A 13,917-nucleotide genomic window follows, 5' to 3' on the forward strand; every position below is an offset into this window, starting at 1 on the left:
AGTCTTTTCTTGTTAAAAAATATACTTATATTGAGGATAAACGCGGTAAAAAACAAAAATAGTAAAAAACTTTTGAGAAGTTATTACCAAAGAGTTGTTACTACAAATTATTTGTTGTAGGGTTGTTATGTCCAACAAAAATATTTATTAGTCTGCTTGTTTTTCTGTAGCTGAAAAGAATATTTGGTAAAATTGACTGATTGTGGTTCACGATGTTGTTGTACATCCAGAGCAAAGCTTATCCGGTAGGTTTTGTTCTTTTTTTTTATTTAATTATTTAACGTCTGAACGTAGTGTTACTTTTGATAATTAACGAAGAAGTTAAAATTTTGGGTTTAACCGGTAAAGTTCTTAAATTTAAACGCGAATTTCAGGCGTGCATTTTTTTAAACGAAAAATATATTGTACGTGTACTCTGCTTTGCTTTCCAGAGTGGGTCTTTATGCTGTTTTATTCAGCTTAAATTATGTGTTTTTTGCCATTTAACAACTTTGAACAGTAAATTTCCAAACTTTTAGAAAGCTTAACATTTGTCTGGATAAAATATTACTAAGTTGACCACAGTTGTTTTTGTTTAAAATTTTTTGTTTGTTTTAATTAAATTTTAACATAAACCAGTATCAATAATTTTTATTATATTTAAATACTGTGTTAATTTAACTAATCAATGTTAACAAAATTAATGCATTGTTTAACAAATTATCATTTATTAAAAACTACTTTTTCAGTTAGATATGCTTTCAGTTAGATATACAGATGTGTATTAAACTGTAAGTTGGGGCACAAAACTTTATCGTTGTTCACATATTCAGGCTAAATACTATACAAACTGTCTATGTTTAAAGTTAAATTAATAATAATTTAATATAGGGAAGAACTTTCGTTGATTTGAGCAAACCTTCTGATACTATAGCAAGAATCCGAGCTAATTTGTTACATAGACTTTATGAAATCGGTCACGCAAATCATCAGTTTAGGTTGGTACTTATAACAAAGATTTATGTATTTGTTTTTATTTAAACAAGTTTTTTTTTGGTTCTTCTTAAATTTTGATGTGGGAAGGTAGACTTTAAGGCGTTAACACAGAATAAAACTTGTTTTCCTGACCCCATTCTAAGTTTCTGTGGCAGTTTTGGAAATAATGTAGTATATTGCTTGATTACTAATTTGCCAACTAGTTTTAGGCAAGGCAGGTGTTAATCTTGTTAAAAGCACCTTATTGTAACAATAACTGTAAAAATATTGTTAGTCTATTTACGCTATGACTTAGATATTATTGTTTTTAAATATTTAAAGTTATTTTTTGTTTAATTTATATATTAAAAGGCTAAGTTACAAAGGGATTTATTTGCGAGATGCTTATACTTTGGAAGAATACAAGATTCTAAACAATGCCGTTATTCACATGATTCCATTGAGTGATGTTAATGAGGTAAATAGTTTGTAGTTGGGTTAATGCAGTAGTTAATAGTGACTATAAAATTATACTGAACTTAAAAAATATTAATTGGATATCAAATGGATCATGGATCTAATCGTTCTAACCCTAATCCTAAATCATTTGATGCATATTCAATGCATATATGCGATCATTTAAGGTCCATTTAACTCATTCAATTCAGTATATTTTGTAGGTACTGTTCTAATATTTAATTTCTATAATAGCAATATCAGTATTGACCTTGTTAATTGCCAAAAACAATTTAAAAACTAGAATCAACATTAAGGTTTATTATGACTTTTCAAAAGCTGTTATATTTGTTGTAAACACAAATTAAAAAAACTTGTCCAATTAATATCCTATTCAATATCCTATAGTGGAACAGAGATAAGAGATTTCATCAATCTGAAAAAAATGATTTTAATGATGAAATGGAAGTACAAGATATTGTACAAGATGCTCTGAAATCTGAAATTAGATTACTGGACACAAGGGAAAGAGTTTTGCAAAACTACAAGGTAATCAAAAATTAATACAAGTGTTTAAGCCAAATTGGGTTTGGTGATCGTGTTGTTTTATAATATGAAATCATGTATAAATTTTTATTAAATTTGACTCAATTTAAATAATGTAGGCCTATATAATTTTGTCTTTTTTTTGCCGCCCAAAGGAATTTTCAATTGTTTATTTTTTCTGTCACTTTTATTAATGTGTCAAACATTAAAAAAAGAATGTTTATTTAATTTTAATTTCAAATTTTTTCGATTCAGATTCTTGTTATGATGCAAATAATATTGGTGTTTTTGTCGCTCTTTACAAACTATTGGTACTACTTTTTTGCATATGCTTTCGTCCTTGGAACGTCCTTTTGGTTTGCTCCAACTTTCACAAGGGTTGGTGGATGGGTGGGAACAAACAGTGTTAGGTTGGTTTGAATGAATGTGAAAATAATGACTGTATTGTTGTAATAAAAATTATTCTAGACAAGAGATTTAAAAAGTAAAAAAATGTAAAAAATATTTTTGTATACATTTTTTTATTAAAATTTTTGCTTCAATTTTTTTACTTAGTTTGACAAACTTACTTTTAATCTTAATTACATTGAAAAAAAACTTGTGCTGTTACTAATCCCTAAATGGTAATTTAAAAAAATACCAACTTTTAATATATTGCAGGCGAATTGAATTTATGGTTGTAATGATTGTTTTATCACTTCTGTTACTTGGTTCATCTATTTTGCTTGCAACTTTTAGTATAACAGAACTCTTAGTAAGTAGTGACAAATGTTTTGTTACAATTTTAACAACCAAACTTGTTACATAATGTTTTATTTGAACATTTATTTTTTAAAAATGGTTTTGATGGTTTCAATTTTTTTTTATAATATTTTTAAAAACATTTGGTTTTTTAGTTAACTTATCTGTGTTAAAATTTTATTTTTTAAGGGTTCTTCTTATCCCACTTCAAGATGCAACGACAATGCTTGTTTTCTTAATGCTCAAGACTCGACAGAAACTGGAGTATGTATAGCCCAGCAATCAAGATGCTATGAGTCGTCTGTTTGGACCGGTAGTTAAAAAATCTAAACTAAAAAACATTTGTGTTAAATAACACTTTCTTGGGCCATTAACTTAACTTGAACGACTGTTGCAATGTTGGCAATAATTTTACTGAATAGACATTTAAAACCATATTAAAATCTATTTGATTTAAACTGTCTTACCCTAACTATATTCTGGTAAATGCCTTTTACCTTCTGAAAGAATGTTGGCCTAATTTTAATGTAAAAAGTTGTTTTCAAAAATTGGTTTTGGAGATTGGTCAAATGGTTATTTGTAATATCAGCCAATAGGTTTTAAAAATTTGGATTTAAAATTTTAAAAGATTTAGTATATTGTGCTTAGATATTAGTTTTTAGCTGATTAAAATAAAACCATAACTAACTTTATTCTTACTCGTAAAAAAGCTATTTAAAATAGGGTAAAACTGAAGTGTGTAGTTTCAGTTTTTGATGACTTTTTATGTTTGTATTCTAAAAACGCAGAGTTTTCCACAACATTTTTATTTTGATTTTAATTATGTTCCTAACTAAAATATTTTTTAAAAATTGGTAAATAAGTATATATATATCAGGATTGTTTTTAAAAACTGACTAAATTATTTTGTTTTAGCAATATACTTTCTAATTGTTGGAGTTTTTGCAATAGCTAATGCCTCTGTAAGTGCTTTTTTATTGCACAACTTCAAATTTGAAACTGGAGATTATATCGAAGAATATTTAATTAAGGTATGAAAATTTTTGAAATAGGTTTACTTTAAAAATAGTAATTATTAAATCATAATATAAATCAACTGCTATTTAAGGACTTTACCGTTTTTTTTTATAAACTTTTCAGACAAGAGATTTTGAGCAAGTATTAACTGCGGCCAAAAATGGAACTGCCAGCCAAAAAAGGAATGCTGCGTTTGAACTTTCAACTATGGCCGCCACAGCAGATGACAACAAGTTTCAAATTGTAACTGAAGGAGGGTAAGATTTTAATTTTTTATATAAACTTTTGTAAAAGTTATTCTATTTCAAATATATTAACAAGTATACCCACATAACTAATGAATTAGTTACACTAGTTTATTGCCCACTCAACAGGCTATATTTTATGTGTTGTAGTATGATTGCAACTCTTAACTATTTTACTTGTGTGTAAAATGAACGTGTAGCACAAATTGCTTTTTTTATTTAAATATTGGACGTACATTTTATCTACCAAGTCCCATTATATCTAGATGTTGTAAATTTTTTAATACTAAACTTAAACAACTGTATTGGCATTGTTTTAACATTTAAAATATATTATAAAAAAAACAGTTTTTTTGAGACACTCATAGAATAGTGCATTAATTTTAAGTGTTTTAAAGAATTTTTTAATTAGTAGACAAAATATTAAAATTGGTTGTTCTACAAATTTTTTGCCAATATTTAAAAAAATTAGGACAAAAATACTTCTTAATGTTTTTATGAGCTTACATTGAGCCTAGTGTTTACCTATCTGTGATGTCATTATGTTTTATGTGTGTTTTAGCAACTGTTGGGATAACAGACAATAACAACTAAGATCAAACAAAGTTTCAATGAATTCTTTGTTTGATTATTTCATCCATAAGTTTTGTGAAAGTTATAGTTTATAATTTTAATTTTTTTAAATACAAAATTACAATGTTTTTTTCTGTTGTGCTTTTTCTTGTTAAGAATTTTGGTTTAAACAGGTTGAACGCCTACTATTTACCTTATTTTGACCGCATTAAGTTTTGTCTAAAATTAATGTTTTTTATTAATTGTTTTTGTATGGTATTGCGCATAAAAATTTCGTATATATACTATATATATTTTATATAAAATTAAACTACAACAGACTATTAGTCTATTAAAATGTTTTTTAATAACACTGTAAAGTTTAATTTTATATTAAAACTGTAAACTATTTTTAACAATATCAAAAAATTTTTATCTTTTTCAAATTTTTTAATTAATTTTAGGCTTGATGTGTTGATTTCCCTTGCATTAAGCACAGACACAACAACTCAGGAATATGCAACTGAAGCCATCGCTGAATGTCTTCTAGTGCCTGCTATTCAAGACCAATTCGTAAACATGGACGGTAAGTTTTTTCATATTTATTTATCCTCGATGTTGAAAGCTCAGCTTTTCGACCTAAACATAGTGTAACATCAGTTGTCCCGACCGAATCTTAAATTGCAGTTTGGGATTTTATAGATTTTGGCAATTTGTGATATTATAGATTACAATTGCCCGATTATTATAAGCTGCTGATTAAGGATTAGCGTAGCAGGAGTTTATACAGTTTATGGTGCCTTACTTAAGAATGCTACAGCATAAGAGCTTGAATCTAAGACTTTTTTTGGGGGGGGGATCGAATCCAAGACTTTTTTAGTGAAGACTTTAAAGTAATAGTAACTAAAAAAAAACATCAAAAAAAATAATTTACCCAATTCATTTGTTCAGGAATTAGGACATTGACTGCTTTATTGCACACAAAGAATTCAAGAACTGTTAGAGAGGCCATAAATGCAATCTTATATGTTGTTACTGATTCTGATGACAATAAAATGGCAGTTGTTTGTGATCATGGGTAAGTAAAGAATTATCGGTATTCATGTTTTAAACTTTTGTGAAATGAAATTTTAGGTAAACTTAGTAAGCAACAATTAAATTCGCCTATTAAATGTTTCTTATTCAGTTGAATTCTTCAATTTTATAGCACCATTTAATTAATAGTTAGCAAAGTTCTCTTCTAAACTAAAATTCGTGTATTATTGAAATAGACAAAATGGTTTGGTCAGCTATATAATAACTTACTAAAAACAACATAAAACTATGCTTACGGGTTTTACAGCCATTTTTTACCCTGATGCTAAATTTAAATATCTTTGTTCAAACATTTAATATTCTGTAAATGTTTAAATCATGAAATTGACAGTGTCTTTTTTCCATTCTCATCAATGTGGTATTGATTGTATATCTTATTTTTAAATATATTCACTAATGTGCATTAAATCTTAATGTAAAATAGTTTTATAAAAATTTCTTTGACTTTGCTGAAAAGCTAATTTTATTTATAGATTTTTTTTTTATATATTTTACCTTTTTTATAAATTACAGCTTGGATGATTTAGCTCATGCTTGCAAGCATGCAAATGCCATTAACCGCAAAATTTTATCCTCAATTTTGCTTGAACTTGCATATTATGCCGAAACCAGGTAAATTTTCTTTATTCGTTTATTTTTTTTAATTTAAATGATTATTTTTTTTTTACATTTTTTAGTATTTTGTATATTTTTATTACTGTTATATTAGATAATAAGTTGTAACTAAAATTAAAAACTTTTATTTAAGTTATTTTTATAAAATACATTTTGTTTATGTTTAAAATTTTGTTTATGTTTAAATAAATGATGTATAATTTTAACTAAGTTGCTTTAACCAGCAATTTGTATAGTGTTAAAAGTACTTGAAGGTCTTAGGTCGAAAAAAACAATCAGTAGTTTATTATTAATCAAATATAATCTAAAATATCCTAAACTGCCAAAAAAAAATTGAGACTGGGTTGAAGTAACAAATGTTATTTTAGGCTTAAGCTGTGTCGTCATCCTTCTCACGTTGAATAAATATGAAAAAAGTGTCATTTTTTATAATTAGGGCAGTGATGGCGTCTCGGAATACACCAACCGAGGGTCTGTTTAATCTTCTTTTGAGAAGTAGTTGGAGAAAAAAAGAACTTGATGACGTGGACCTTGAAACAACAACTTTGACTCTTCAAACTCTTGAGTTGTTGGCAATTGAATCACCAAGTCTAATACCAAACCAAGTAAGTTTTAATTGGATATTACATGTAAGTTATAGCCTGAAATAAATCATTTTACTTTGTAGTGGTGGCAATGTTTTCTTGTACTTTACAGTTCTTGTTAAAGCTACTGTTTACTTTTTGATCCTTACTGTAGTGATTATAGAATAAGGGTTTAGTGATGAACTTAAGTGTTAGGCTATTAAGTTACTTTAAAAAAAAAAGTAAAATGTGGTGTGTTAAAAATTCGTTAAAACTACCAATGTTTATTTTTAAACTGTATTGCTGCAAGTTTTGTTAATTTTATGTTATTTTTGCCATCTCTGATATAATTACAGAAGAGTTTTATAAGCCCATAATGAACATTAATGATTTTTTACCTAAATTTTATTAAATATTAAATCCATTTTTTTAGGGAGGTTTATTGTCTTATCTCTTAACCATTCCTTCCAAAACACTGGACAAAAAGATTCAACTTTTAGCATTAAAATTACTATTTTATTACACGCAATCACCAGAAGTAAGTTTAAGATATGAGCTAAAAATTATTTATCTTAGTTTGAGTCACTTTTTTGGGTAAACATGTTTTTATTTATGTTAAGGCATGGTTAACATCTCTAATTTGACGGTAACATATTTTAAAAATTAAAACATTTTTTTTTGATTCATTTTACTTGTCAAAAAGAATTCAAAATATACTGTAAAAGTTGTTTCAGAATGTATTTTTAACTTATAGAGTCGAGAAGAACTTTGTTTGACCGAGGACCTCACAGATTCACTTTTATATTTTGCTCACTCTGAAGACCCTGAGTTATTAAAGGCACTTGCAACTCTTACTCTTAAACTGACTGAGCCATTTAAATCAAGGTTGTAAGCTTATTTAATGTATGAAATAAAATTTGTCTTTTCAAATGAAGCACATTTATTCCATAATGGTTTAAGACTAAAAACGTTACGGTTTTACAAGACATAAAATTGTTATTATAATAAACAATAAATATATATAAAAGCGTTTACAGCGTTTTATACATGTCTAAAAAATGTCTTTTGTTATTAAGCAGGCAAATATTTGTTTAAAACCGTATTACAACATTCAATGTTATATTAATTAGCAAAATGTTTTTGTATATTTTTAATTACAATGTGATTAGGCTGACTTTTCAGCCCAAACCTGGGGTAGCATTTGTTACCTCTACTCTGTCTTAAGTTGCCTTTGGTAGTTTTAAATATTGTTAAGCATTTTGTCAGATAATTTAACTGCTGTTTCGTATTTGGGTCAGCAGGAGTTTGTAATAGAGTTTAGTTAAGGAAACAGTTGGAAACAAACTAATGACCTCATATTGTTAAGTCAAGTGTTTTAAGCACTACCACGCTATGCTGCCAATAGCTAAATTTGTTAAATTAATAATCGCTGTGAATAAAGTATTTAACTATTTAAAATAATTTAATTATTTTTTTGTCTTAAAACTAGAGAAAAACTTAAAAATGAGGGATTCCTAGAGTTGTTGACATTCTTACAAAATAACTCAAGTGAAAGAGAAACTTGGAATTTGGCTGATCAAAGCATTGATAACTTACAGGTACATAACTCAGATTTTCTTATGTATATCAATTTAATTGTTGTTGGGAAGATTTTACCTATGGATTAAGTATAAAGTAGAATGTAGTATTAAAATAAAATATTGGGGTATCATATGCCTAATGTCAAAATTTTTTTAAATACCCTTTTTGTAACCTTTAAGATTATTTTTATTTTATTTTTTTTAATGTTACTGGATTTAAACCCTTAAATTTGATCATTGAATTTTTTGTTTTATTTAGGGTATTTTTGCTGTCAAAGTAATCCATGTTGTTTAAATATCATTATTTTATTTCTGACAGTATGATTGTTTAACCAATTTTTTTTCTTATACATCTTCATATAAAGCATTGGACTTTAAAAATTCAATAACATTTTTTGTCAATTTTTGTTTAGAGCAATCTTGAAGAAATTAATGATGATATTAAAAAGTCATTTATTAGACCTCCAAGTGCTCAGTCAACTGTATCGATGACGTCGACAGTATCACGAAGAAGTTTTGGGTTGCAACGTCATGTGGTTGGGTCAAGTAACCCTGATGCCCCCAGTACAAGTGAACAGGTGTTTGAATAAAGTAAATATTTTTGTATTATGTAGTTTTTAGAGGCCTTAGACTATTATTGGAATTTTTTAAAATTTTAGCCTTATATTTTTAATAAAATTTATTGGTAATTTTGTAAAAATAACTGTGTAAAATCTTTTTTTTTGTGTTTTAACTTAATTTTTGTAGTTACATTAAATTGCGCTTTAATATTTACATAGCACTTACATGTTTTCAATTATAATAAGATCTGTGTGTATGTTTTTGTTGAATTAAGTTGGTGTAAAAATGCTTTTTTAGGTTTCTTCACATTTATAGATTAAATTACACTGTCTTCTGCTTATTCATTATATTTTTAAAATGTTCTATTTTTTAATTTGCGTTTTTTATTTCGCAGTCAAGTAGCATCACAATAAATTTAATTTTTTTAGAAAAAAAAAACAGAAATAGGTTTATTTAAGTAATGAGTTTCTGCAAGCTAGCAGCAAAAGTTTAAGCAGCTGTCATTAATTTTTTCATGTCGAAAGAATATTACACTTTCTTACGAAAAGCAGTTTCACCAAGCAATAAATATTTACAACCGGCGTCGCATAGTCATTTCTTGTAGCGTTTTGAAAAAAACGCTTATGTGAACCGTGTATATATCTTTATCCTCGATCTGGGAAGGTCAAATGCGCGACTTAAACATAAAGTAACATCAGTTACTCCGACCGAGTCTCGAGTTGCTTTTTAGCAGTTTGGCATGTTATAATTGCCCGATAATTATGTTGCTGATTAAGTGCTGGCTCAGCAGAAGTTCACACCGTTTATAGCGCCTTACTTAAGGACGCTACAGCATGAGAGCAGTTGGAATTGAACCCACGACCTCATGGTGGCGTAGCAAGTGTTTTTACCACTACCATTAATAACCTTATGTTTAGCTTGTTGTAAAGACTATATAAAACGATATGGTAATACAAAAAAGCATAGTTGAATTATGCCCAATTTCTTTTTCAAAACTGGCAAGCCACTTGGCTAAAATATACTGGCTGAAGGTTTACCAATCCACCCTGTCCAATATCACCAACTGGATAGACAATTATTGCCATATGAGTATTGAGGATCGAACCTGAAGGGTATGTTGAAATCCAAACATCTCCCGATAAACGAAGAAATCCACCATTTGAAGATTGCACAAAAGAGTTCTATTCAAAGGTGGTATTGCTTTTATTTAGTTTTAATTATTTTTTATATTAAGAAAACAAATAATTATTAATTACTTTTATGTTTTTAGTTTAACACTTTTTAAATGATGATTTTTGTAGTGATTAAGAATTAAGCGTATAGGGCTGTCTACTAGATAGACTTACCTTAACTTTGTTTTTAAGCCAAATACGTGTACTTTCCGTAATTAAACTTGCAAGCACTTCATATAGTTCCACGTACATTTCTTCGGAGGTTATTTCAATAAGGCTTCCCCCTTCATTTCTGCACCTACTTTCAGCTACTCTGAAGCTTACTGTATCATCGTCGTATACTCGTATGCAGGTACCGTCTTCTAATGATAATCCACCACTGCAGGAACTTACTAACAACAAACAGAAAAAAAATAATCACATGTGTAAGGGTGGCTTTGATATTTTTTTTGTTGTTTGGTGCTATTTGTTTTTTGTTGTTTGGTATTGCAGTTGTTGTGACTTTTATTAGACGCATTTTATTACCATTTAATGAAAATACAACAATACAGTATTAGTACTATCCTATGTTTTAAAAACAAGTAAAAAACGTTTTACGCTGGTGAGTATCTTATGTTAAAAACGTTACTTAAAATATTAGAATATAAATTCTCCTTACTTGGTTGCAATTGAAACGGATTTTCAATTGTGTTAGGCCTAGTAACTCGTTGTGGATTTGTATTTGTGTTAGTTGTTTGTAACCGATTTTGATTGGAGTTAGTAGAGGATGTTTCTGAAAGGACGCATCGACCTGGAAAACAAGCAAAAGATAGAAAGCAACACCATAAAATTTATTAAAAGCAGCACGATTTAACATTGTACATATTTTTTATTGTGTTAAAACGCAAAAAAAGGCTACGAAGTAAAACCCACCACTACAAAGTCTTCGTAACTCTGCAATTTCCCTTTGAAGTTGCCGAAGTGTTTCACCGACTGAATCAGTTTCACCAGGTTCACCTTTGAGCCCCATTTGTCCTGGAAATCCCCTTTCCCCACGTAACCCATTAACCCCGGGTCTTCCAGGTGGACCGGGTGCCCCTCGTGAACCTACCGGAACTACATTATTCGATACGGGTAAACGTCCACAAGAAAATGTTACTTTTGATCTATTTCCGTTTATTAATACCGTAAATAAAGCGATCAGAAACGCAATATAAAAAAACTTCATAGTTTATCAATCCATAAATTTAACGAGAATATTTTCGCATGTTGCAACACACGATATAAGCTTAAATTGGAATTTATTAAACGCCCTACGGCAATAAAGAAATTCAACATTTAATATAACAAACAACTTCATTGTGTTTTGCTAAATGCTTGTGCAACTCTTAACAAAACGGTACTGAAAAAGGCCTTAAAGTACTTTTTTAGTAGGCTACTTGTATCGGGATGTCTTAAAAATGTCTATCGGCGATACTCGTAATATGTCCGCTATGCCCGATATGGCCGCTCTTCTAGATATGCCTAACATTTATTAGAACACTCTCTTTTTTGCTATACCAAAGGAAAAAGTTATGGTCTAATAATTATAAACACTTATCAATTTGTTTATTAGCAAGATATTAAGTCGTCATGACAACTACGTTCAATTCCTGACAATTACTAACTTATTACATAATAATTAATAATATATTTTGTTGAGGAAAAGTTTGCTGTTGAATATTGTGAATGTTAATTGACTAGCATGTATTAAAGTTTACAAATTTACAAGTTATTGTGTGTTCTCTTTATAATTGTTATTTTTCTATGAAAATGAGATTTACTTTCTTTTATGCCTAAATGCATGTTCATTTATTAAAATTTAATAACATCAATAAGCGTTTAAAATTTTATGACCATAAGTAATTAATATAATGTAAAAAAGGTCGAAAAGGAAATTAAAACAACTTATTCTCAAATATTGTGCAAAAATGTATAGTCATATATAAAAACCTAGTGTACTTTTAAATGAGGAAAAAAATGCGTTTAAATGCCCAAGGATTGCTAGACTGAAACGCAGAACGTGGTTTGTGACGTCACTGATTAGTTTTTAAATGTTTTTTTTTCGCTTTGCGCTCCTACTGTGTGCGCGTGTTTTTAAGATTTGTTCTTAGACATCTCTATTTTAGTAGGTAAGTTTACTCTTTTTGCTTAAGTATAAAACAGTGGATATTGTTATTTAGTACAACAGTCATTATTTAGAAATAATCAGTAATTTGCATTAATAGATTATGACGTAAGAATCATGTAAGCGCACACCGCCATTGTTGTAAGGCAATTATTAATAATATACAACGATGCTAAGTCACAAAAAATATTATAAACTTAATCAGTAATATTAAGTTCTAATCATTTTAACAATTTAAAAAACGTATTGATACTTTTTACGTTTTTTTGCATCAATTTAGTCAGTTAAGTAATGTAAATAAAATTATAAAATGTTGTTAATTCTTAAAATGTATAATTTAAAAATGGTAAATTTTAGGGCTTTAGGAGATGTTATTATAGCGGTATTATATTATTGTAAAGTTAGCTTAATTATGGTTACTAGTTCTTGTTTTAGTCGAAAATGTTCTAAAGTAATCGCTTATAAACGGCTACTGTTAACATGCTTTAAAACACGTTATAAGTGCGAAGTCGTAAGAACTCTTTAAATATGATTTGGCATATTTAGGTGACAAATTTTTTTTTTAATTCAATTTATACATAATAAAATTGATTAAAAAGTGGATTTTTACTAAAAATCTTTAACTGATTGTGGAGTTGGAAGGATTTTTCGAAAACTGCAACCGTTTGTGAATCAAGGTAGAATTTTTTTGAAAAACTTTCAACTGTTTTGGATTTCAGTGAGTTTTGGGAAACTTCAGTTGTTTTTTGGATTGAGGTGAGTTACCAAATTTTATTATAACTAAAATAACTTACTACAGACTCAACATTATTACAAATGACTGTAAAATAAAAACAGACAATTAAGAAATTATATGACAAAGCACTTCTATTTTTATATATTTATAACTATTAAAAGTATTCATTCTTCTATATACAAAATTACACAGTGACAGTATTTTATTAATAAAACAACCGATTTAAACCTGGTAAACTTAATTTTAATAGAAGGTCTGCCTAGCAATAATATAAAGATTTAAAATATTTTGCAACAAAACCAATGCTATTAGGTACATGCGAATAGATTAACATAACCTTAAAAAGCTGACCAATTTTTTTTCCCAAAAGTTGGAGAATCACAGACTTTATAAATAAATTTTTTTTTATTAATACCACTCCCCTCCCTTGATTTTACCTCGAAAACTGCATGTTGCTGTATCAACTGCATGGGTTTTATTTTTGCACGGTGTTAGTAACTGCATATGCTTTCTGCGATCGTATTTAAAGCAAGCTTTTGCGAAATTGGCATACCCAAACTTTTAAAGACTTTTAAAGACTTACAATCAGCGAAACGGTTACTTCAAAAACAGCAGCTGGCAGTTGCTCCTTTTTTAATAACGCATTTACAGATGATATTTTGCCTACAAGGCTTTGTTTCGCATCAAACGCCTATTTTTGGTGATTCTGCAAGGCGTAAATTGTATGTTTATTACCGAAGAAAAATTGGAACTGAATAAAAGCGCTGCTGACTTGGGCTCCAAAGTCTGGCACAAACCCCGCGCTGCTTACGATAAAATCAACAACATTACAATTTAATACAGAGTACATAGCCCGCCATTAAAAATCCCAGAAAAAAAGTCTACTAACCAAGGACTGCGTTCTTGCAAATCAACATATTCACGTGATATTTTTTCAG

The 13,917-nt window shown here is 28.4% G+C and overlaps 1 protein-coding gene across 1 annotated transcript; it reads left to right on the plus strand.

The window, feature by feature from the left end:
* Nucleotides 1-135: 135 nt before the first annotated feature.
* On the plus strand, nt 136-9,323 carry LOC145752380 (uncharacterized). The gene is made up of 17 exons (XM_082568657.1): nt 136-245; nt 871-977; nt 1,327-1,432; nt 1,819-1,959; nt 2,212-2,366; nt 2,617-2,710; nt 2,887-3,010; nt 3,613-3,728; nt 3,838-3,971; nt 4,976-5,097; nt 5,463-5,589; nt 6,120-6,218; nt 6,658-6,826; nt 7,218-7,322; nt 7,539-7,669; nt 8,274-8,382; nt 8,778-9,323. Exons 1-17 carry the CDS (start codon nt 213-215, stop codon nt 8,952-8,954), a joined length of 2,049 nt encoding a protein of 682 aa, XP_082424783.1. The 5' UTR covers nt 136-212; the 3' UTR covers nt 8,955-9,323.
* Nucleotides 9,324-13,917: the final 4,594 nt, after the last annotated feature.

This window comes from Corella eumyota, chromosome 5 (assembly GCF_963082875.1).
Source record: "Corella eumyota chromosome 5, kaCorEumy4.1, whole genome shotgun sequence".
Lineage (NCBI taxonomy): Eukaryota > Metazoa > Chordata > Ascidiacea > Phlebobranchia > Corellidae > Corella > Corella eumyota.

Bases quoted from the DNA above. Each gene is read 5' to 3' on its own strand.
- LOC145752380 (XM_082568657.1), top strand. From the start codon at position 213: ATGTTGTTGTACATCCAGAGCAAAGCTTATCCG. The intron at 246-870 runs GTAGGTTTTGTT...AATTTAATATAG, and splicing joins TCCAGAGCAAAGCTTATCCG to GGAAGAACTTTCGTTGATTT. The intron at 3,729-3,837 runs GTATGAAAATTT...TAAACTTTTCAG, and splicing joins TCGAAGAATATTTAATTAAG to ACAAGAGATTTTGAGCAAGT.